This window comes from Medicago truncatula, chromosome 7, assembly GCF_003473485.1.
Source record: "Medicago truncatula cultivar Jemalong A17 chromosome 7, MtrunA17r5.0-ANR, whole genome shotgun sequence".
NCBI classification, from domain to species: domain Eukaryota; kingdom Viridiplantae; phylum Streptophyta; class Magnoliopsida; order Fabales; family Fabaceae; genus Medicago; species Medicago truncatula.
In genome coordinates this window covers 48,412,910-48,438,267 of record NC_053048.1, presented here as the reverse complement: position 1 = coordinate 48,438,267, position 25,358 = coordinate 48,412,910, and the positions used below count along the sequence as shown (strand labels likewise).

Sequence of the window (25,358 nt, the reverse complement as noted above, 5' to 3'; positions counted from 1 at the left end):
CTACAAAATAAAATCACACTTTTTAGTCCCTGTGACATTTTTCTTAAGCATTTTAGGGACCAAAAATGTTGATGGAAATTTTTTACAGGGACTAAAAATGCTGATGGAAATTTTTTTAGGGACTAAAAAGGCTGATGGAAAATTTTATAGGGACTAAAAAGTGTGATTTTATTTTTTAGGGACTAAAAGCAAAATTTTGAATATTTATAGGGACCATTTACTTAATTAACCCTAAAAAAAAAAAATCAAAGTTCTCTGATGGAACATATTTACATGGTAGCTTAGAAAAATTCCCATATAGTGTGCGGTCAATTTGCTTGGTGTGTGCAGAATTCCCATGGCTTCCCAGTGCGCAATAGCCGCTGACACAAACCATCCGAAACTTGAGAAGCATCTCATGGACTGCAAGGCAACCTCTTTTCCTCTGATATTCAACAGGGGAAGAGACAAATTGATCAATTTGCCTCAGGATAAGCATTAGCAGCTCTGCTCGACTTCTTCCATCCTCTCCACTAAATATTATGTATTTACTAATTAGTACAGGTGAAAGAAAAAAGAGAAAAAAAAACCTTTACAGTTTATACACGCAGGATGACGTGATAGAAAGCTCAAAAAAATTTAATAAATTAATTGAGTGATGGGTATATTTAGAAATAGAAAGATGAAGGATAGAATATTATATTTATAATAAGCAAACAATGAATTGCAGAAGTTATGGCCCAGAATGCAAATACAAACCAAAGAGCAACAATTCTTTTTTTGGAAATAAAAAATAATCATTTGACAAGAGCAATGGAAATAAAGACAACTTAAGCAGAATAATATGACGTTTTTAAATAAATTACCCAGTGAGAAGAATTGCACATAAGAGAGAGATCAGGTTGTCTATAAGGGGAGTAACAACTTCAACTGGATCATTTTGTATCGCAAAGAACCCTAATGTGGCCTGTCAAATTCACCAGAAAACTTAGATAGCCGAAAATTTGTAAATACATTCAACAGCTAAATAAAAGCTCATACCTTCATCACATAGTTTCTGGTTTCAACCGTTAGTTTTGGCTCTACAGTGACCAACGTAGTGCAGGCACTTATCGCAAGAGCCTCAATATTAAAAAAATCAAAAGTTAAATATTATCAGCATAAATTGACAAGTGACTTCACCTTAAACACAAGTACTCATTTTGCAACATTTTATATACCTGAGTGCGCAAGAGTTCATTGTAATCAACAAAACCATCATTATCATCACGCCCCATCAAAGTTAAAATATAATCAAGCAATTGGTCCCTTCTTTTCAATGGAAACGGTGCACCACTTTCAGCAGCATTAATGACAGCATTACCTGCATTATCAGAATTACATCATGCACACAAATATCAGGACAATATCAACCCTGAACTTTGATGAAGTTCTGGTGAACTCTCCACAAGAGGTGAAGCAAATAGGAAACTAGCTTCTAAAACTCAAGAAGATAACATGAAGATGCTGCAAGTTATATCTTGAATTTGTGATTGCTCAGGAGCTGTGATTTAATTTTATAACCACATAAGACAATGACAGCAATTCATGTTACCCACAGATACATCTTGATTGCAACTGAAGTGTAAAAACTTTTGATAGATCCATCAAGATTGAACTAGCAGGCCTCTTTGTATTAAGTTCTTTTACCATTATTGCTTGCTCAAAATAATTCATCTGCTTGTTGTCAAACATAGCCCACTTTTTATGAAGACAAAAACAAAAATGTTTATAGAAGATCTTCTCTAGAAACCATCTGTTTTTAAAAACCTAGCTTCCCCTAGTTAGATCTTAGGCTCATTGAGAATCTAAAGTAGATTATAATAATAAGTTCAACAATTAATCAACCCCAACATGCATCAATACAAGGAAGATAACTTGTTTAATGATATGAACAACAATGATTGTTGTGCAAAATCACCAAGGTTTCAATGGAGACATGGAGCTTCTCACTTTCAATGAGAAGCAATCACATAACTCTGATATTTATTGTTTTTACTGTAGGGCAAAACAATAACACAAATTTCACAACAGTGTTATCAATGGTAAATAGCTAATATGGGGGCCGCCAAAAATTCGTCATATGAACATGGTGTTGCGGCCTATGGTCGATATAATTGGTGTTTCACCCTATGCTGGCTAGCACAAAATCTTCCATTCCATAAAGACATGGCCAAATTCATCATATGAACATGGTGTTGCAGCGTATGGTGGATATAATAGGTGTTGCACCCTATGCTGGCTAGCACAAAATCTTCCATTCCATAAAGACATGGTCAAATTTGACAACAATGTTTCACAAATGTTCATTTTCTAAAAACGGTTTTCTAGCAATCCCTTTTGATGTATTAGGTTTTTATATAGGGCCTAACTGATCCTTACAAAACCGACTTGTAAGGTGAGGGGAGCCTCTCTTTATAAACTCTAGTCGGGCCTTATCTTTAACCTATGTGGTGGGACTTGGTTTCTCCAATAAACCCCCTTACGCCCCAACTCTATTGGGTTTGGTGCGGGGATAAAAATGGTGGCATACCATATTAGGTTTTTATATTGGGCCTAGCTCATCCTTACAAAACCGGCTTGTAAGGTGAGGGTTACTTATTTAGAAACTCTAGTCAGGCCTTATCTATAATTTATGTGGGACTTGGTTTTTCCAATAATGAGAAACAATAATAATTAAAATATGAAAACATGATAACTAACCAAGTAAATCAATAGCTGTGATTACAGCTTGCTTTGCTATAGGGTGACGCACATGAAGAAGCCTTGAGAGCATGTTGGTGCCCTGTCCACGAATAAATAATACGACTAAATCAGCTATACAAATAACAACAAATATTTTAACAAAGTGACATAGCAGTGTTCTCATGATTCACCACTTAAAGAGAGCAAAAAGGGTTGGTTTCAGACTATTTCCTATTATCTTTTCTTAAACTAAAAACCAATCAAAACTGTTTCAGAGATTGTTTACACTGCATACAGACAAAAGTTATTAGTTTTTACAGCAACCATGTATCTCTTAGAAGCAAACTTCAGTGTCTAGCTAGAAGCTTTTAGTGCAGCTGTCAGACAGTGTTTAAGATCTTTCTATAAACTATTTTTAGGTTGGATATACTTATAACCAATCAAAACTGTTTATTACTATAACAGAGTTGTGATAACCCTCAACCTCGCATAAATAAATATCATTTGTACACCCTCTTTCATAAGACATAATCAGAATTAAGTTTTCTAAAATCCTTAATACTCTGAGTTTCTCCTCAGTCAGATTCTATATATACTTTTTTACAAAATGATATCAAAGACTAGTTCTGAACCATTTCCATAGATTCTGAATATTTTGCACCACCTGCTCCACCACCATCATTGAGCCTTCTAGTGAGTCCTTTACCACTCTACTCATGGCCACTGCCTCCTCCATCATTAGCAAGCTTTTAGGTGAATCATACACTTCTCAAGTCATTCCCCCACTGCCGATGAATACATCCTCCACAATGGAAGAACAAGCATCTATCCCATTTTTGCATTCTATTTAAAAAGAATTAGACAACAGCAACTTCTTTACGTGGAAGCAACAAATAAAACCTATAACCAATGATTGTCATCATCTTCAAAACAAAAGCACCGGTCACTATGGATTCTTCATGCCGTATATTTGATTAACTAATTTCCTACTTCCTCGCTCAACTATGCAATCCCATACACACCTTCCCCCTCAAAGAATGGCATCTCCAAACTTCATTAAAGAATAAGGTAACAACTCATGAAACTGTTTTCATTATCGGGAAAACAGTAATAATATATAAAGTTAGTTGCCTTTTTCCTCAAAATCCATTGCTTATTTTCTTGTATTGGTCTTAAAAACTCTATAAGTACATCATAAATCAAAACTGTATTTAAAAATAAAACTGTGAACGTTCCAATCACGAATAAAGCAAGGCGCAATAGATAGACATTCATGCAAATACTAAATCAATAGCATAGAGAAAAGATAACCTACAACAAGGGCATTTATTCTAGCTTCAATAACTGATGATGGGGCATACTTTGCAGCATAACCATACATTAAAGCCAAGGCAGCATGTATGTCATCAGACTCTACTGTTCTGTAACTATCAGAGAACAATGAAAGTATCCTGCAAATGATACAAGTTACAAAGAGGTCAGACATGTTCTGAATCAAATTCAATGTTGGAAAAAAGTAATGACTATTCATTGTGGATGCACTTTTGTCATGTTTGAATACAAACTAAATGACTGTTCAACCAAAGGAACTTTTTCCTTTTTGTCTACGCTATTGTCAAGTTCTGATGCAAATTAAGTGATTGTTCAACCAAAGCATATATTGATCTACAAATAGGTCAGATAAATTCTGAATATAATTGAATCTTATAAAAGGAAAAGGAAAGAGATCCGTTCTTAGAAGTTTTGAAGGAAGGGCGGGGAATAGAAACTTAAGACATTAAGTACAATATGAGTAATGGACATAATGTGGATTTAGGTTATAACCTTGTTACCTAAATGAAAAGGGGAACGGAAAGCAAGGGAATAATGGTTAGGAGCACTGCATGAAGGGAGAGAAAACACATTGAAGAGTCTAAAATCATACTCCCTCCGGTCCTTATTATAAGAAACAATTGATTTTTTTGGTTCATTGTGTAAGTGATGTATCTAGTCTATATTTACAATAAGATACATTAATTATTCTATGAACCTAAAAAGTCAACTTTTTCTTATAATAAGGACCGGAGGGAGTATTATTCTTATTCTTTATTTTCCTTTTCTCGTTAGGAAGATTTATGCATATCCATTCTCTCTTTCCAATATCTGTTAAATTAATGACAGATAGAATACTCCACTAATACTACAGTGATATACAAACTTTAGTTACACTCCTGTGGTAGACCACATTTGGGATATAAGAGACAAGGCAGAATAAAGATTTGGGTTGTAACAAACTTTCCTACAAGGGAAGGAGTGAGTAAAGGCAGGGTAGGGTAGGGTAAAAAGCATCCTGTCACGTCAGTCGGCATTGTAGAATCTAGAATTTTTCAAGTTTGATATTTTTTTTTGAAGAAGCTAAATTAGCCCACCTAAATTGGCACCGGGAAGAATCGAACCTGAGACCTTGAGGAGAACACTCCCAAGTCCCAAGCCAATACCACCAGGCCAACCCAAGTGGGTTTTCAAGTTTGATATTTGTTTTATTCTTTGTAACAAATTCAGATCTGTATAACTGGGGGTTTATAAATTATAACTATTTTTGTCTAACAAGATACCAATTCCTATCAAGTTACTATTTTCTTGACATATTCCAAAAGGTGGGGCATCTTGATCTTACACAGTTTAACACAGACACACTTGATGTTCTGTCCTATGAAATGAGATATGTTAAACTGTGAACATCCAACGGTAAAAATAAGACACAAAAAAAGGAGATAGAGGGGTGCAAGTAGATCTTATGACTGTAAAACTAAGATAGTGAGATCCTAATAATTTCTTCAAACACGAGCATTATACCATAGCAAGTAAAGGTTCAGAAACATTCAAACCAGAATGAAGTACACAATGAAGAAGATTTTAAAAAAATAAACAGTTGTCCATAAGTTAGGGCTGTTTAGGTTTCTGTTTCCATAATTTGTTTTCATATGTCATTTTCACTTTTTAATTACAAAAATTCCGCTTTACCATAAAAAGTTGTTTTCCGTACAAATTTTTTAAAACATGAAATAATGCAAAAACAGTGCGACATTTTGTAATTAGTGAAAAGTGAAAACTAGAAAAGAAAACAGAAAATGGAATGAGAAACCAAACAGACCCTTATAACTTTACATGCATAAGCTTGGGTTAAGAATTAGAGCTGATAAACCAATTCGGAAAGAGAAGTGTATACACTCAATCCTAAGTCTGGCATAAACCTCTGAATTATGGTTTGTCCAACATTGTCTATAATATCCTTCAGCTTCTCCAACACTGTGTCCAAGTGAGATGCAGCAACCTTCACACAAAAATAGTAATTTAAGAAGCAATGGGCTTATCAAAAAAAAGAAAAAGAAGCAATGGAAAAGGGAAAATATATCTAAAAAGGTTAAAAAGAAAAAGAAACTGAATTACCAATCCCATTGCTTTTGCCAAACCAAGCCTATTTATTGGGATTGCAATGTTGGAATGCTTATACATCCAATTCATTTTATCATGGACATACGCTCTGTCATTAACCTTTTGAAGCAGAATCCCCAAGCATCTGTGTCAAAATTCAGTATCATTTTTCACACTCTTTCCAATCTTAATTACTAGGCTTTTAGATTCAGACAGCCGGCATCAAACCAAATTTGAAAATCCAAGGTTATTCTAATGAAGTTGGAATTTGAAAAACAAGAAATGTGGTAGATAAGTCCTAAAGTACAAGTTTTAATTTATTTATTTAAAAAAAAAAAAAAACTACAGGAAAGCTGATATAAACTATATGCTCAGTTGTGTTTCAGTACTACAAATCACATATTTTAGCAGAGTCACAAAGAAGACATGACAGTCTTAGATATAATGCAAATAGGGCAGTTGTTTTGGATTATACGGTATAATGTAAATAAAGTAAATGAGGTAAGTTAATAGTTGAATTTATAGTCTCTCTATCAAAGCTGTTTTTCACATCTGTTATCTTTCAACATGGTATCTAGATCCAGATACCCAAAAAAGATGTAACGAAATTTTTATTTATGAAAATGTTAGAAATAATGAAATTAGGGCAGTTGTGGTTATACAGTATCATATAAATATAGTAAATAGGATAAGTTAATCGTTGTATTTATTGTAATTTAGTGTGTGCGTGTGTGTGTGAGTGTGTGTGTGATAATACAGCTCTACTGCGCAACATGGAGGAATTTAATCACATTCTTTTTGTTTCTGTTATCTTTCAACATGGTATCTAAATCCTAACAACAGACAATCGTAATCCATGAAACCCAGTACACCCAGCGCCACTGTTCATTGAAAAAAAAAATTGCTAGAACCGTGCTTCATCTGTTTTCCGGCTTCAAGCATTCTTTTTGTGGCCGTTATCTTCTTTCCAACCACCCCCAAACTCTTTTTCCAGCAACTGTTGCTGCTACTGACATCAACTCTGATGCAGTTTCTGTGATCCTAATGTGGTCAATGTCGTTTTTTGCCACCACCGGATAGTTTCACCGAGAGTTCGCGGCTAAAACCTACTCCATTAGACCCGTAGCAAAAATGGCTTCTATTCTCGTGTCTTTGAAATTATACTATTTCTTTATCTATTATTTTTAATATCTAGATTCATTGTCAAAGGTGGAAAAAAAATCCTAAGCAACCACTTCTAACCACTATTTTGGAAACTGGTTACAAAAGACATACAAACTGACAAAATACCGGTCACCCCAAACCAGTCTAGTTAGTCACACCATAAACTGCACTGGCAATTTTTTTCTACCTCGTTTTGTATTGATAGAAGAAATCGTTGACGAGAGCCCCCACATGAAATAGTGATATGGAGAGAGAAGAAATTAAGAGATCGATGTCCCTCACCTTACAAGTCAGTTTTGTGTGGTTGAGTTAGATTTAACCCAAATTCTAAGAACTGTGAAGCAATCAGCTTCTCATGCATCAAAAAGAAATATTTAACATATCACATTTTGCATCTACCAAAACATGCTTGAGGTTGGAGAATTGATACCGGTGAAGAAGTGCAGCATGTTCATCATCAGATGTATAAAGTTCATAATGTTTGGCAAATACATTTCCAAGAGACATAATCCAATCTGCATCTTGAATCACATCTAAAGATTCTGCAAGAAACTGCAACCCAAAAATAAAGAGATGCAATAAAATATCTTGCTGGCAGAAAAGGTTTGAATTTCACAAATGTTATAATGTCTAGGACAACAAACTGAGTTGAATTACTTTTGGATACCCAGATCAGATTATCTATCATTTTTCAATACACATATGCAATGAAGTGTTTCACCACTTCAGAAAAATCGTTATTTTGTTGTCCACCCAATTTAATTGAAGAGATATTTCAAATGCAAATAAATTAATGGACCCCGCTACTGCATGATAAGACCAGCTCACACATAGACGAGAAAATTTGACTTCATGAACTGCCCTTCTTTAAAATGATAACACTTCAAAATGCGGAAGACAGTATTTTTACAAGTCAATGAAACTTACATTGATTATCATGTCATCCCAAGTATCCTGATATGATGGATCTTGTTTCAAGTCATCCGTATCGCTAACATATGCTTTCATCTTTGGAATCTAGAACTTACCAAAAACACATTAATTACATTTTGATAAATAATAACCATCCCAAAATTGTAAGTAGGAACTAATAAAAAATAGCAGCTTATGACAAACTGTATTATCAAATGAAAGTATGTAATTTTTTGCTGACTCGTGAGTCGTGACAATTACAGAATGATGCAGAAACATGAAACAAAACTATGCAGTAGTCCTAGTGCCCCTAAAATGTTCACCTCATCTAATTGTTTTATAAAAGATCAGATTAAGATCCAACACCATGGCCATAATACACCTCATAACCTTGAGTTAGTTTCTTGTGATCAGTTAGACCCAACTTTAATGACCAAAAAGTTTATAGAATATCAGTTGAAGATCCAAGACCATGGCCACAATACTCCTCATAACCTTGAGTTATTTTCTCGGGTTCAGAAAGCCCAGCAATAAAATGAATTTCATGATTTCAGTTTATGTTAAAAGATGCACAGCTAACAGCTGAGAAGATGAAAACTTCAACAACAACAACCAAATCTTATCCCACTAAGTGGGGTCGGCTACATGGATCATATGACACCATAAAGTTCTACCATATATCATATCTATATCCAACTCGTTAATTTCTAGATCTTTCTTAATAGTTTCTCTTCCTTTTCTAGGTCTTCCCCTGCCCCTGGTGATTTGGCTACCCTCAATATGATCTACTCTCTTTAGTACGGATCTAAAGGTCATTTCTCTACATGCCCAAACCACTTAAGCCGAGTTTCCATCATTTTTTCTACAGAATGTGAAAACTCTGGACATTCATTTGCAGAAGCACAATATACTTGAAAAAAAAATTATAACTAGAAACTTGACAGATGCTCAACATTCAACAAAGATTGTATCAATCTGTTAACACATAAACTTTTAGCACAACTGTTACCTCATCTTGCCAAAACAAATTTATATTTTTCGGAAATAGAGGTGCCAGAAGACATAGAACCTACAAAAACATGTATATATTTGTCATCTAAGGAAATGCATTCTTCAAAATAAACTGTGATTGTGTTATATACTGGTTCAGATATGTATAAATACCAATGATAATTCTATGGTATTTGGGAGATTATTGCATAATAATAAGGGAATGCACGTGATGTATTATTATTCATACAGGAAAGTAACTGCAGAAAAGTAACCTACCTCTAGGAATTAGAGAGCCTAGTCGTATTAAGTAAGCTTTGAAAAGCAGATTTCGTATGCAAACTAAAGCTACTTCATCTAGTTTTACTCATTGATAGTAAAAGGTGAGAGAAAAAAATGCATTTCCAAGTAACACAAAGGAAACTATGCAATAGACATGTACTAAAGCTAATAATAGATTAACAAATGCTAGTATATCATTAAAACACTGATAAAATTATACGGTCCAGTCCAACAAGTATTGATTTTTAAAACATGCTGAAGGACTTAACTATGTGAGAATAAATAAATAATAATTCAAAAAAAAATGTGCAGTATTTAAGGATAACATGAGCTCACTGTCAAAATCTGGGTAGCCAATTGCTCCCTTGCTAGAGGATCGTGTAAAAGCACCACAAAACGGGCAAGAAGTTCCTATATCAAACATAAATTATTTAATCATATATGTGCTGAATACAACGAATAATGGCTTTCCTTGTACCGTTGAGATTTGAGTGTACAAGGAAGAGCCCGTTTGGTGCACATGATAGGAAGACATGATAGGATAAAACTATCATCTCCTGATTTAATGCGCTGTTTGGTGCACCAACAGGAAAGGATAACTTAAACCTATTTTTAATCATATCCTACTCACCCTTTGTTATTTTTATCCTTAGTTTTTGGTGGGTTAGCAACCTGATAGCAAACGGGTGTACCTCTGTTTCTCCACAACCTCCTTCGACTCCCATTGCTTCTGATTTTCATTATTTTTTCAAATTTTTTTTTCCGATTAATTTCCCAATTGATATAAATTATACTCCTATTCCAATTTCAATCGATAGCACTTTCCAACCTAATTCTAGTTTTCAACCTGATTTTTTTTTCCGATTTTTTCTATCAATTATTTTCCCAATTCAATGTTTTCTTCCCAATCAAATCAATTATCATTAACGGAAATCAATTATATTCAGCTTCTTGTTTCTTGAATCGATAGCAATTCCAATCAATACGAGGCATGGGATGTGTTCTTGGTGAGTTGGCTATATTCCAATCAATATTCAAATTCCATTTATGTTTGTCGGCCAGAGATGGAGGCTCGACGACGGTGCTCAAAGACAACGAATCTCGTATGGAACTACGAAGGAAATAGACAACGGATATGAATATGATGTAGAGTTGTTAATTTTTCATCATGTCAGGACAAGATGTGCACCAACACATGATATGATAAAATAAATGTTATCATCTTTTTTATCATGTGTACCAAACGCATGACAGGATAAGTGTCTATCATGTCACTACCTATCCTATCTTTATACATTTTCTAATCATATCCTGTCTCTATCATATCCTGTTCACCAAATGAGCCCTAAGAAAATTCAAACAGAAAAAGACTGTAGGCAGAGAACCTACTTCAGCAGTTGGAATATCAGGACGGGTTTTACACTCGCTTAACATATCACTACCATAAGATCTATGCCGCCACAGTTCTGAGATGCACCTGCAAACCTGTAAAGGTAAAAATGATGTCTTCAAATTTGCCAGGTCAAACCTCTGCGATATCAAAACATCAGTGTGTACAACGTGAAAAGATAAAATACATCAATCAACAAAGTATTCAGTTCAACTTTCTGCATAATAAAAATACAAGATATAGCACTTTTACCATGGCAACAGCACCAGTGTATGTCTGTGGTATAATCATCTTCAACAGAAAAGGCCAAAGGATATGCTGAAAATCCAATAGCAATATAAGACATTTTCCTTGGCAAAATAGCAAATAGGATACTAAAAGAAATAATAGGACCCAGTAAACTTGTGAAATCATGACCACAAAATTGATCGGTAAAGAAAATAAAACTAACCTCCATTTCAGGAATCGTAATAGTGACCAACAGGAGACCTTTTTCACAAACTGTTCGTAACTCGCCAGGAGTAACTGCTCCAATTTTCATCTGAAAAGTAAAAACATGAACAACAAAGAGTTAGGGGCCTGCGATAGATAAAAGCTTGGAAGAACTATACAGATCTTATTTTATAATATTTGTTTTTGGTTAAAGAATAAATTTCATTTTGAAGGAAAAACAAATAAACCGGAGGTTACCAAAAAAAACTAGATTAGTGTAACCATTAAAATAAAAAGAGTAAAAGATACTAGAAATTGAAAGAGGTTCAAAACAAGGAGCCTTCGAATGACATCGAACAGAAAACGCCCATAAATGCATAAAACAATTAAGCAAAGAGGATTACTATATCCAAGAAAATAACCAAATATGTCAATGTTCTTAAAACAATTTTTGGATCGAGCTCCAACTCAAGGTTACCAAACTCGAGAGTCTTCATAAACTTGTGGAATCTCCGTAAAGTATACTCCCTTCATTCCTTTTTAATTGTCTCATTTGCAGACAAAATTTTGTTCCTATTAAGTTGTCATTTTGAAAGTTCAATGCAATATTAACTATTGTTTTGTCAATAATACCCTTAGTTATTTATTATTAGAATGAGAAATAGATGAAATGACATGATAAATTATCAAGGGTATTACAGGGAAAGGATAAACAGTTCTATCAAGAGTAACAATTTATTGGTTGTCTTGTTATGTGTAAAAAGTCTTAAAAAGACAACTAAAAAGAAACAGAGGGGGTGTTTCAAATAAATATTCAACACACAATATAATAAAGCAAAATATTTTCATAGGACTAGACCTGACCAGAATAACAAGCATAGCATTCAAAATTGATAGTCCAATTCATAAATCATAAGATACGTTCACAACACAGCATTAAGAAAAGGGCATAACAAGCTCCAAATTAATGTATCACTAGGTTCAAAATTCGAGAGTGCAGGATGATAGCACTAGGTTTCCGTCGTTGGTGATGGATTTAGCTTGGTAGATTGGGTTTTAGCTCTTAGAGTTGGAGTCATTCATCTTGTTGACCTGCCGGGTTCATTACAAACTAGAAACAGCAGGATTGTTCATAATTTCTTCTATGACTTCGTTTCGTCTAGGAGCTATGGAGTTGAGGCTCAATACAGTATCACCGCCTCCTCGGTGTACGGGTTCATATTGGGATATTAGATGCATATGCCAAAGCTCTACAACTGTGAGGTTAATGTTTTCTACACTAAAGAGACTTGTCATTGAACTGTAGCAATTTTATTTATTAAAGAACACTGAGCCAGTGTCATTTCAGACGTATCTAGGGAGAAATCATTATGTTGTGACTCATTCAACCATCCTCAAAATTGTGAATCAATGTGAGTTTATACGAACCTATGCAAGTCTACCACAGCTTTCACAAACAATTTTTTAATCAAGTTAACACAATTCTCATACCCGAATCATAAACCAGTACAACTCTAGGAGTTGCCTTTGTTTGACAACCTTATTCCAAAGTAAAAATGAACAATATTGTATAGTACTGAATAAAAACAACTCCCGGAAATTCAAAGAAATTTACCTCACTAACAATTAAGGACGGAAACAAGGGGGAAGTGTACCTCTATTCTCTTATTTGGTATGCTATCAAGATCACTCTGATTTTTATCTGTTAAAGCACAATGACGTATGAGATATTCAATAAACAACTCTCCAGATGAACCAACCAAGTAACAGTGTGAAGCCATAACCACGATTAACTGCCAAATGAGGAAGACAGAAGACAAAAAAATTTACTTGAGTAACAATTTGCTATTATTATTTTTTAAAAATTAAAAATATAAAAATAAAAAATAAAAAAGGAACAACAAAGGTAAATGGTCAATAACTTGCCTCAGAAAGTGCCTTTCGAACACCTAAATTATGCTCTTCTAACAAAGACTTTACAGCTTCAACCAGTAGAGGTATTTTACCATGCCAAGCTTCAGATAGCCTACGGAAAACAAAAATTGCAAGTCAGCTGCTGATACTAGATATTTACCAATAATTATCAGCACGACCTAGAAACAAAAACTAAACCTTGGTAAAAGATGTTTCAAAACACAAAGTGCACCAAAAGTCGATGCTTCTTCCTTCAGCCTACATTTCTGGAAACAAAGACAAAAGAAACAAAATGTCACATCACATTAAAGGAAACAGAATAAGAATCAACCATTTTCTCCTAGGACAAAGAAGAGTCTTAAGAAAGGTAAAAAACGAAACGCCCTTCTCAAAATTGAAGATTTTGGAGGCTACAAATGGGGTCATATTCTCATCACAATCTTATGGTGTAGAGGAATTGGCAGAAGATATAAACTAGAGACGATAAGGAATAACATTCGCTCTTGCTATTGCTCTGCTTCATATAACTGTTGTTCCCTTCTAACAAACTGGCCACATCAGCAAACGTAACAAACTCCCATATTCGGAACATTTATTAGTCTCAGGCCTAAACCGGGAATCTAACAGCATCAGACAAAATAGTCCTTGAATTTGTCATTTATACAAATACACTTAAAATTTGCAAATACTTACATTTACAAGGAACAGAAACAAATCATCTGGATACACCAAGCCTACTGTCAGAAAGCAATGCTGAACCTCATTATACATCTGCCATACATGATTATATCAAATAAACATTTGACTTCGTTTCTGGATAAAAGGAAAAAGCTCCTCCAACGTGAACAAAGTAAAGTCGCATCCACCCTTGAATTTATGTGGGTTTGCACTATTATGATGCACTTTAAATTAAATGAAGATACATCTTATTTGGTCAATTGAAAGAGAGACTACTAGTACAGATTCAAAGACACCCACCACAAAAACATAAAGAACGAAGGAAAGAATTATCAGCTCAAAATGGTCTCCCTACCTTCTGCGGATGTCAAATAGCCAAACCCTGAGGAAATCATGTCATCTAACTGAGATAAGGCTGCTCTAAAGTGAGCAAGAACGGATCCAATGCGCACCTTTGATTCTAAAATGCATTCGGATCTCAACACAGTAAAATTTAAGGGCGAATGAACACTTGCTCACTTTAGAGCAAACTTGTTTTAGATGAGCTTATTCCTTCTAATCCATAATAACAAATTCAAGAAGACATCTCTGTTCCAAAATCAGAACAAGAAATTCTGCCTAAAGATTATAACATCAAACTAGCCAAATACACCAAAACTGCAGACAACGACAATCTCCAGAAAATGATAATGACCAAGTGAACTGACCTATCAACCACAATCACCTTTCATTTTCGTTGCAAAAAAGCACCCAAAAAAAAGTCTAATCAATATGCCTCCTATTGGAATTGAACTCTAGGAAACAATTGTAATAACTAATAATAATGGCTAAATCTCAGAAAGAATACACAAAAATGAAAGATAACATATAGACACTACAAAGACATGCACCATCAAATTCAAGGGATTAAAAAGTGAGGACTGAAACGTAGTAGTGAAACTGTCACTTTGTAATAAAAAGTGCTACAGAAGTTACTATACAAAAATCCAAAACAATTCCAACAATTGAAACTGATACTAATACCTTCAATCCCACAGAGAAATCTGTTTGATCTTTGCTTTCACTATTCATAGATATCACGGGTAAAAGTGTCCCTAAAGTAAGAGTCAAATCCTGCACAGCACCGACAATTTTATTTTAATATTCAATGGATTAGTTCCAGCAAGCCATAGATAAAGAAACTACTTATAAAGCAACTACTTAATTTCATAAACCAACAGTCCCAAAATGTTAAGCTTCTCTCAGTGCCAAGTCTCAAACCGAGACCTCGAGGCGCAAGAACAAGTCTGCAACCAAGTGACCTCTCGGGAGACAGGCTCCAAAATGTTAAGCTTCTGGATGAAGGTGTAAGAACAATTTTATGTTTAACACGCCGATTCATGCAAGTGCCCTTGCACATGAACCATGAGCAAAATACAAATCCACTCAATGTCCCTTTAATGAAATATCATGAACCAAGTATCCCAAAAACTTCAGTTGTTCGACGAGAGCGCCTAGTTGTAGGATAAAGAAATTCAACATACCAATAACCTTTAAAAATAACTTTACACCATACATTACCTCAAAATCAAGCATAGGAGGACCACTTTCGGACAGTAGAGAGGCATTCAACAGATTATGGAGACTGCATGTTGCTAGAAAAGCAACGTCGAGATCCTTTTTATACCTGACAACAGAATAGAACAATAAGGATTTATACTGCAATACATGTTTATTTTCATAAGTATCGTCTATATTTTAGTCTCATTATAATGCACTCATTAAAAAACTACAAAGCAAAATGCTTTCCCACCACAAAGCATGCAAGAAACTAAGTTTGTTGTCTAAAGCAATATGCAGATCAATCTTACAATTCCAATATCGTAGGAACAAGCCTTGGTAAGGCTGCCTTTAATTGTGTTCGTGTTATGAGACCAACCATCTGTCCAAGTGCTTCAACGGATGCTACACGAACCTATATCCAAATAAATTGAAATAACCAAAATACATGAGAGCACTAAAATAGGTAAATAGATCTTCTAAATAATATGTTAAATTACTTATCTTCAATCATTCAACTATAAAAACAGTGAGTTTAGAAACTCAATTTATATTGAGTAGTTTTATTTGAAGTTGTGCTTCGTATCAACTGTTGAACCAAAAACTTTGGTAAAATGCATTTAACACACCATGTATGTGACTGAGAAAATAAAAAAAAGGAGAACATTACTTTTGTGAGAATTATAGGCTTATAAGTGCAAAAAGGAAGAGAGAGAGAGAGAGAGAGAGAGAAAAGTAAATGGCAATAAATTAAAAATATATATTTCATAGATTGAATGTGTTATGAAGTCCAAAACTGATATTGATATTCATAGTAATAATTAGGGTTAGTGAATGAGGCAAAGTGAATAGTACTAAATTAAAAATATGATTGATAGATGTAACTTGTCACAATATTCTAACCTAACTAATATTGATATTGGTGCTGATAATTAGATCAAATACAAGAACAACTAGTATAAAATTACACTAATACCCAACTAAATCTAATATCTTGACAAATTTCTTAACTCGGTGCAAAGAAAATATCATTCTGATATAGAATATATTTTTATTGAAAAATCACTTTGGATCAAATATGGACAAGGAGTTAGATTTCGCAGTAGGGTATCAATGAAAGAAAGCAAAAAAATCAGCAGAAAAAGAAGATACAAAAAAATAATAGAGGACTGTATAAGCACAAACACAGAACCAAAATGTGATATGGTGGCAAACCTTTAGGTCCCGTGAAGCTGCCCAAACTCTTAACAAAAGCTCAAAAGCAGAATTTAGAAATGACCTGCACTACAAAGATATATCTCTCACCCTCAGACATGAAAAATAGGAAATGTAATACCATGAATCAGAAAATAAACTAGAAGACTGATTCTGATCTCACATGACATCACCATCTTGAGGTAAATTTGAAGGAAAATCTGTACTATATTGCCAAGCAGCTTGACACCAACACTTGAATGCTGAAAACAATAACAAAAGGTGAGTTAAATACATTGGACTGTTGATGGAAATTACACCATTGAGAAAGGTTAGCCAAAGCTTTCTCCCCATCCCCACACCACCAAATAATGCGGACATAATTGAAGGTATGAAGCAAAAGGATCATAAATCTACAAAATGTACATTTGCAAACAGCTAAAAACTATTTCAATGATTCATCAGTAAAGATATATCACAGTATCCACCATTATAAACTAAACCTATAATGCATTTTAAATCGAGTACAATGAAAACAAGATTTTCCAAACTGATATTGTTCAAGAAATACTAATTCAGTTATCCTCAGCTGTCAGTCTAAATGACCTGGCTGTAAGTTAGGAACCTGAGTTTGATTCTCTCGAATATGACTGAATCTACACTTTAGTTAGTTTCTATCATTTAATAGTTTACTGAAACGTAAGTTTTTCTCAATCATACACACATTTTCTCGTTGTTTCTGTCACTTTCTGGCAAGTTCTTGATTTCAAGTATACTTGCTCCAAAACCATGGAGACAAAATTGTTCATATCAAGGATAAATAAGAAACCACCTACCAAACTTTACCATTCAATCAAGATGTTACTCTACTAATGGTCAATTACATCACAAGATGTTACCATTCTTCTTGATCAAGTTCATTTTAAAATTTCAGAAACTACAAAGTGCACTGTCATTTGAAAAATTTGTTAAGATTTTTAACTTGTTCCTTGTGCATGACTGTATTTAACTGATTGTGATCGGTTCATTTCACACTTTACCAGTGCAGCTTTGCTATTATTTAGTATTATGCAAATGGTATGAATGTATGAGAGGTCAGTGAAGAGACTAAATAGAAATAATGGGTAGAGAAAAACTGTAGTAGACAGGAAAGCAAACTCATTCATTTGCAATTACACCTTTTCGTGCAAAGAGTCTTTTCAATACTACTCAGCATTTTCTTTATCTGTATTAGAATGTGTCTACCCTATATTGTCTGAAATTTTTTACAACAAAAAAGTTATTTCTCCAGCAAGCAAGTTAACTTGGAAAATTCAGCCAGTTCTTGACAAATCAGCACACAATCAAAGATAATATCGCATATTACACATCCATCTAGAAAGTGACAGAGAAATCACCACACCGTTTGCAAAAGTTGGCCGGTGCATGTCTCGCACATTTCCGAGAATTGGCAAAATTCGTGAAAGTACACCTTTCCAGCGTGGAATGAACAGCAAGGCTGTATTAGATTCAGAAATTAGAAGAAAAAAAAATGCGTCAGTGTTTACCACAGAATTTGAAACCACTTTTCTCCCCACCCACACAGATAAAAAAAAAAAAAAGTGATATCTTTAAAACTGTAAAATTTAATCACTGACGACTACTAGAAGCAAATTCTGCAAGGATTTGAACCATAGCCTGTAATGCTGAACTTGTCCCAGTTAAATGAAGAAAAATTTCTTCCATCACCTGCAGCACCAATTCAAGGGTAAGGAAGATTAAGGACAAAACTGAGAACAAACTCAAAATTCAAGGAAAACTAGGATAAGCACAGACAAAATAAGTATATACAAAATATACTACGGTGAAATTAAGCAAGTTGTACACCTGGTGAAATTAAAATGAAGGGGATACCAGAGTGTTTACAAATAGTTACAAATTTTGAAACAAAGGGAAGAGTATGAAGAAATTATTTCAACACATAAGAAAGACAGATATGAAAAAGGATACAAAAACAGAATAGATTTTTTTTATTGCAATTCTTTTAACCAGGCGATGATGTGATAGTTCAGGATTAATTCCCAACAGAGAGCATTACATGTATCAAGAGATAAAATGAATTATGGAGCTTGTAAATGATATTCTAATTAGATTTATTTAACTGGAAATCAAAGAGAATGTAGGGCTTCATTCTTTTGATCCCTTTGTCTTGTCTGCCTCTAGACCTATAACCTTATTTTTCCTTTCTTATTGAACTAAAAAAACATGATACTAAAAATGCCTATTAATACTAAATAATCCTTAATAGTTCAACGAAAAAGAATAACTTACAAGGTCAGGTAAATGTGACCCTATCGCAACAAGTAGGCTTGTTGCTGCTCGTTGCCAATCAGAATTGAGTTCCTGCAGAAGACAGTCGATGTGAATCCCGTAGACCATGAACAATAACATACAAAATCTGTTTAACCCTATAACTGGAATATACTACGATAACTAGGACTTAAGTTGGAATAGTGCAATGAGAATAATGGTTACGTGGACAGAAAGAAACCAGTGAATAGTGCAATGATACTGTTCCCATACCAGAAAGAAACCAGTGAATAGTGCAATGCGAATAATGGTCATTTAAAATAAATATTAATTAAAATAATAATAATAATGGTTACGTGGACCAATACGCCGACGGTACTCCTGTAATAAGGGTTTAAGATACTCAAGCAGAATAAAAGAAAAGAAGATCTCAATGTTGTGAGGTATAGTATCAATTGTTTATGCTGATGTTCAACATATAAACCCAAAATAACCAAACTTGGAATATAAACCTATTTTATTCTGGAAGAAGATAACCCAAAATAGGACAAAATCCTAAACAACATATAGTCCCAAGTCCAAAACATAATCTCATATTCAAAATGAAACATCCAAGGTAAATCGAGTTTTACGTAAAATCCGGGAAGTGGAAGTAAAATCATAAATCATGGAATCATGACACTAACAGTAAGATTATACAAAATTCATAAAACTTGTTTATATTCATATAAATACATACAAGAAAGAAAATTAAAGCATTAAATCACTTGAAATACTTCCGTAAATTTCAATTCATAAGAATAGCTCGCAAGAAAGAAAATTAAAACCTTAAATGATACATCAAATACTTATATAAATTTAAATGTACTCATAAGCATAATTGCAGAGACGTTTCAAAGATCGTAAGTTATACGATTCAACGGTTAACAAAGGCAATTCCACCAAAATAGGATTCTATGTATACTCTTAATCATTGAGAGAAAGCAGAATCACAAAATTGTGGGATTTTACGATTAAAATCAGGATTTTAACTACCACCAAAACAACTACATTCCCAGTTTACATCGCAAGTTATAAAGTATATTCTTCAACAAAAGTGAACCTACCCACGAGATAATTGTATTTCAATCATTGGTTATAGTAAAATGATTGCCATGGCTACTAGAAAACACCTTCAACTCAGAGATGTATACATTTAATAAATTAATATCCAATTCAGGTCTTAAAATATAAAATTTTATACCAGGCAACTAAGATGCATGCTGTCACATGTCAAGCTACAGAATCTTCACATGTCTAAAGCCAGATCCCTTGTTATTTTAATCCAAATCTTTATTTCTTCGCACACTCACTTAACTTCCCCCTCAACTCTCAAAACTATTTGCTCATATGCATAATTAAAGAAATGGCTGCTAAACAGTTTGCTAAGAAAAACTGAACAACTAAATTTCAAACACTGGGTCATTATTTACAAGTTGAAAACCATACAAAATAATAAGAGACTTTGATAGAAGATAGTCTAATAATTAGAGGGAAAGCAAACCAACGATAAATTGTATCGTAGGTCAAACCATTAACAAAGAATAAGTGGTAAACAATCTATTTTTAAACATGATAGAAAATTATTGTCATTTAATCCATATATTCGACCCATCTAGTGAGAAGGCTTAAATGTCATTAATGTTGTTGTATTATTTGTAACCTGTTGCTTTAGAATTAACATGTACGTAAGTTGTTTCATAAATTGGTCCACAGGAGTCACACGGTTACTTTATAAGGAAACTATCTTTCAAATTTCAAATCACCATCCATAAATAAGCATGATCTACTCGTGTATGTTTGGATTGTGAAGGTGTGGAGGGGAGAGGGTTTTCAAAATTCAAATCACCATCCATAAATTTGCATTATAGCTTCCATAATTTAGAGGAAAAATAGTCATCCCCTCCAAAATCCTTAGGCTCTGTTTGGGAGTTTGGAGGGAAGGGGAATTGAGGGCTTTGGGGGGTGGGAAATATAGGGGGAAATGGAGAGATCTTTCACATTTTTTGAAAGAGTATTTTTTTTTTTTAGAGAATGATAAACTAATGCTTTTGAGTAATATATTTTTAATTTTAAAAATATTAAAACAACATAGATTAAATTTGAAGAATTCGTATAAACCTTCCAAAACCCTCCTCCGTGCAATTTTTCAGTTCCCCCAAATGAGGAGGATTTTGTATTCTTAAGAAAAATGAACCCCCAAAGTCCTCCCCTCCCTTCTCCTCCAAACTCGCAAACAAAGCCTTAATCATCTTGACCTCTTCTACTACATGAACCGAAAAACCAAATCAACTAAGTACAAGGATATAAATTCAGTCATCAAAACTTCCAAATCTCAGACACCAATGTTTGGGCCTAAGAAAGTGTCAAAGGAAACCTCCATATCATTCATTGTTCCTTTTGATCAAAGCAAAATTCACTTTTGTTTTTAACTTCAGTTCACTGTAGTGTAGCATGATGATTTTGTCTTCTATCTTTACATTTCCTATTTATTGACTTCAGTGTGATTGTATTTCAGTTCACAGTTTCAGTAAATCGAGTTTGAGCTAAGATTACTACTATCTGATACACAAAGTAAAATCATGTGATAGGTTGAACTAAAGCACGACCTTAGATGATATCATCTCAGAAGTAGCAATCTTAGCAAGTTTGGCCATAAAAGCAGAATCAACATCTCTTTCATCAAGAGCTCGAACTCCAACCGCCATAACTTGAAAAACTCCAGCAATGTTTCCAAATCTCTAAAAACACACAAGAACAAAACTATTATCAGCAAAATCATTTCATCCAATCCAACGGTAAGAACTTACGAAATGCTATGAAGAATACTCACTCGACGTCCACCGCGTGAAACAGCAGCACAGCACTCGAGAACTAGAACAGGATTTCTGAAAAAGCACAAAAAAAAAAAATCATAATGTAACGAAATTGAGTAAGAAATGAAGAAGTGAAGGTGATTGATTGATTACAGTGCGGCAAGGTCGTTGAGAGAAGACATGGAGGATTTACGAACGGATGAAGAATCATCGGCGAGTAATGAGAGAAGAACCTGAATTGCCTCTGTAAGAAAAGAAAGTGCGATCAAGAGATCGGAAGAGGAATTGATGGAGTGAATCGCGAATTTGGAGAAGAAGAAGGAGGAGTGTACCTGGTGCGGGAATTGAGATTGAAGAAGCCATTTACATGGAAGAAGAAGAAGATGATGGAATACCCGTAACGCGAGTAATAAATGAATGAAGAATTTATAGAGGATGAAGAAATGGGGGACTCTTCTCTCCCCCGGCGCGGACATACACAACAGACACTATGCTGCGCTGGTTATGCCTTGCCGTGACAGGAAATAATTCTCCTTTTTACATTTTATTAATTCAATTAAATATATCAATTTAATTAAGAATTTTTCTAAATACACCATGTATTCCATTCCAGGTTGCATCTCAAAATCATAAAATTATTTTTAAACAAAATTTAATTTTCAAATAAGTCATGTAAACTTAGTTTAAGCAGATTGTATAAACTTAATTTAAGTAGGTCAAGTAAATTTAGTTTAAGTGTACATATGTAATTCAGTTTAAGTAAGTCATGTAAATTTAATTTAAGTAGATGATGTAAACTGAGTTTAAGCGTATATACTAAACTTAGTTTAATTAGATCATGTAAATTGAGTTTAAGTGTACATACTAAAATTTAAATTTTGTTTTAACCTCTTCAACCTTGTTTAATGATTCTACATAATTTTTTAAGTATGTACATGTAAACTTAGTTTATGTAGGTAATGTAAACTCAGTTTATGTAAGTTTTGTAAACTAAGTTTACATGAACCTACTTAAACTTAATTTTAACCTCGAAATTAATGTTAACCTCAGTGTGTTGCACCATTAAAAAATTGTCTTTTGTTGTACAATGCATAGCATATCAACGTTGAACAACAAAAAAAATATGGAAACTCTAGCATCATTTGAAAAAGAAGAAGAAATTCACTTATTTATATGCAACCGAATATGGATGAAAGATGTTTTGATTCACCCTTTAATCTTCTATAGAGATTGATTGAACATTCATAATTGTTTGTATGTGAAAGAGGGTAAAATTTTAGAGTAACAATGAATGAAATCAAAGTTTTAAGAAAATTTATATAAAAGGACAATTTTGATATTATCGTATACTTTTAAGTTAATTTAGGTGTAACCAAAAATACATGAGTGTGAATAGAATAATTCTTTAATTGTTTTCGTGAGCTTAACTCAGTTGGTAGGGACAAAGTATGATAATATGCAAGGTTAAGAAGAAAAAATATTCATATATAAATTCCAAATAGAGAAACTTCAATCAATCATTTGAGTTTGGTTGAAAGGAAAAAAGTGAGGGTAATATCTATCCTTAAATAGAAATCTGTATTGACCGTGAATCTCAATGACCAAGAATTGACAATTAGTCACTGGTTTCTTTAGTCTTTTGCAACAGTATTGACGTAATTACCTTACTAATGGGTATTGACGTAATTACCTTACTAATGGATATGTTTGTATTGACGATCGTTTCTTTGATAACTATAACACTGGGTTGTCACATTATTGTTTTTTTTTTTTTTTATGTTTGTATTGACGATCGTTTCTTTGATAACTATAACACTGGGTTGTCACATTATTGATTTTTTTTTTCTTCTGTGTCAATAGCCTAGTAGCTGGAGAAATTCACTTTAAGATGAATAAGTAGGGTGTTTGAGGTTTGAACTCTGACCCTTGCACAAATTGTGCATTACCCCTTACCAAATGAACTAAGCTCATTGGAACCACATTATTGATTATTAAAGGGAAATGCTAACCGGTATCCTGACACCATATGCTAAAAAGGAAATTATATAGTAATTATTACATTGAAAATTGTGTAATTAATCCTTAAAAAATCAAAATAGTTTATTTTTTAGTAATAATTTCCTCTTTTTTTTGTATGCTTAACCGGCTGGTGCCCTAGAGGCACCAGGTAGCATGACCTTTTATTTATTAAAAATTAGAACTATATTGGTGCTAAACATCATAAATTTTGTGTGTTAGTGATTATTAATCTTCTTTGGATAATCTAGGTAACCATATTTTTGGTAAGTTTGATGACCACGATAAGAGAGACTCCATCACATAAAGAGAAATGATAACTGGTGTTTCGGGGACCCTGTTAGCTTGATCTTAAGATAGATTATCATATACGTCATAATCAAGTGTTAGATAAACCAACATTATGTGATAGGATGAGTTAATTTTAAACTTTATCGTATCATATATCTCTAGTTAAAAAATTAACTTAGATGGTATTAGTTTAGGACTTTAGAGTGTGCTACTCTTTTAGTTTTCTATGTTGTCAATTTCAATAGGCTAATCTATACAGAGTTTTGTTCTGTCTTTAAATGAGATCCCGTAAATAAATGGTGGGATCAGATCCCACATATTAGTTGTGTTTGCACTAGATATTGAGCTTTAAAAAAAAAATCATTATCTTTGATATAGGATGGTTTTAAAATCAGCATAAAATAATTTACTGATTTATTATAATAAGATATAATTTAAATTATAAAATTTTAATCAAGATATTTAGTTATTTTTTCTAAAAAAAAAAATAAAGAGAGAGAACTTGATGCTAAACTAGAAAAATAAATATACCTCTTATATGAGACGTCGCGGGTCTCTTATAGCTTAACAAAAGTTTTCAACTTGAATTCAAACTTTGAGCATGCAGCAGTGTTAAAATTCTTAGACAGAATTTGCCGTCCATTTTGGTTTCACAAAACTCAGAGGATTAATCTCTGTAGTTGCACGCGCGAAAAATACCCAATTTACACCAAAAAATTAGAAAAATAAGATTAGAGATAATCCGCAAAAAGAGAGAGATTTTGACAAGCACCAACATATATGTCTTCTTTTCTTTTTCGCTTAATTTTTTTCACCGATAGTTTTGTTATTTATATTTAGGGAAATGCTAATCAGTGCCCTCAGAGCAATGGTTAAGAAAACAAATATAGTAATCCCGTATTAAAACTTGTGCATTCAACTTCTCAAAAGTCTAAAAAATGGTATTTTCAACTTAAAATTTTCTTTTTCTTTTTCTGAATTCCTTAACCATTACTCTAAAGGCACTGATTAGCATGTCCCTATATATATTGGTAAAGTGTCATCGGAGTTTTAACAAGAAAAAATAATATTCTTTAAAATATACCACTTTCTCATTTGGTCATTGTTTTGTTTTTTTCGTTACAAAATTTATTCATATTAGAATTGATTTGTGTGATATGAAAAATATTTGATGTAGTCTCTCAAAGGAAAAGAGAAATCTTTAATTTAAACGCAAAAGAAAAGAGGACAGATATGTTAGTACTTGTCACTCCGCTGGCATAAACTAAAATGAATATTGCAATTTAACACGAACA

At 33.4% G+C, this 25,358-nt stretch overlaps 1 protein-coding gene across 3 annotated transcripts in view; it reads right to left on the bottom strand.

The window, feature by feature from the left end:
- LOC11435263 (protein SHOOT GRAVITROPISM 6) overlaps positions 1–22,281 on the bottom strand; it is a 35,308-nt gene extending 13,027 nt beyond the window's left edge. For 2 of the 3 annotated variants that reach the window (XM_003625664.4, XM_039827744.1), the window contains exons 1-31: positions 22,089–22,281; positions 21,910–22,000; positions 21,774–21,828; positions 21,550–21,681; positions 18,923–18,994; positions 18,250–18,340; positions 18,015–18,110; positions 16,797–16,875; positions 16,634–16,697; positions 15,730–15,833; positions 15,440–15,545; positions 14,903–14,992; positions 13,895–13,972; positions 13,400–13,467; positions 13,214–13,313; positions 12,943–13,080; positions 11,307–11,396; positions 11,108–11,173; positions 10,855–10,950; positions 9,802–9,876; positions 9,203–9,262; positions 8,209–8,298; positions 7,712–7,833; positions 6,133–6,262; positions 5,937–6,016; positions 4,019–4,154; positions 2,722–2,803; positions 1,200–1,342; positions 1,021–1,101; positions 846–946; positions 274–512 (exon numbers count right to left, since the gene is read on the bottom strand). In XM_003625664.4, coding sequence (XP_003625712.2) covers positions 274–512; positions 846–946; positions 1,021–1,101; positions 1,200–1,342; positions 2,722–2,803; positions 4,019–4,154; positions 5,937–6,016; positions 6,133–6,262; positions 7,712–7,833; positions 8,209–8,298; positions 9,203–9,262; positions 9,802–9,876; positions 10,855–10,950; positions 11,108–11,173; positions 11,307–11,396; positions 12,943–13,080; positions 13,214–13,313; positions 13,400–13,467; positions 13,895–13,972; positions 14,903–14,992; positions 15,440–15,545; positions 15,730–15,833; positions 16,634–16,697; positions 16,797–16,875; positions 18,015–18,110; positions 18,250–18,340; positions 18,923–18,994; positions 21,550–21,681; positions 21,774–21,828; positions 21,910–22,000; positions 22,089–22,119 — 2,986 coding nt within the window. In that variant the 5' untranslated portion in view covers positions 22,120–22,281. Of the gene's footprint in view, positions 1–273; positions 513–845; positions 947–1,020; positions 1,102–1,199; positions 1,343–2,721; positions 2,804–4,018; positions 4,155–5,936; positions 6,017–6,132; positions 6,263–7,711; positions 7,834–8,208; positions 8,299–9,202; positions 9,263–9,801; positions 9,877–10,854; positions 10,951–11,107; positions 11,174–11,306; positions 11,397–12,942; positions 13,081–13,213; positions 13,314–13,399; positions 13,468–13,894; positions 13,973–14,902; positions 14,993–15,439; positions 15,546–15,729; positions 15,834–16,633; positions 16,703–16,796; positions 16,876–18,014; positions 18,111–18,249; positions 18,341–18,922; positions 18,995–21,549; positions 21,682–21,773; positions 21,829–21,909; positions 22,001–22,088 lie in introns of those variants that run through there. The other variant, XM_039827743.1, reaches the window with a different exon arrangement.
- Positions 22,282–25,358: the final 3,077 nt, after the last annotated feature.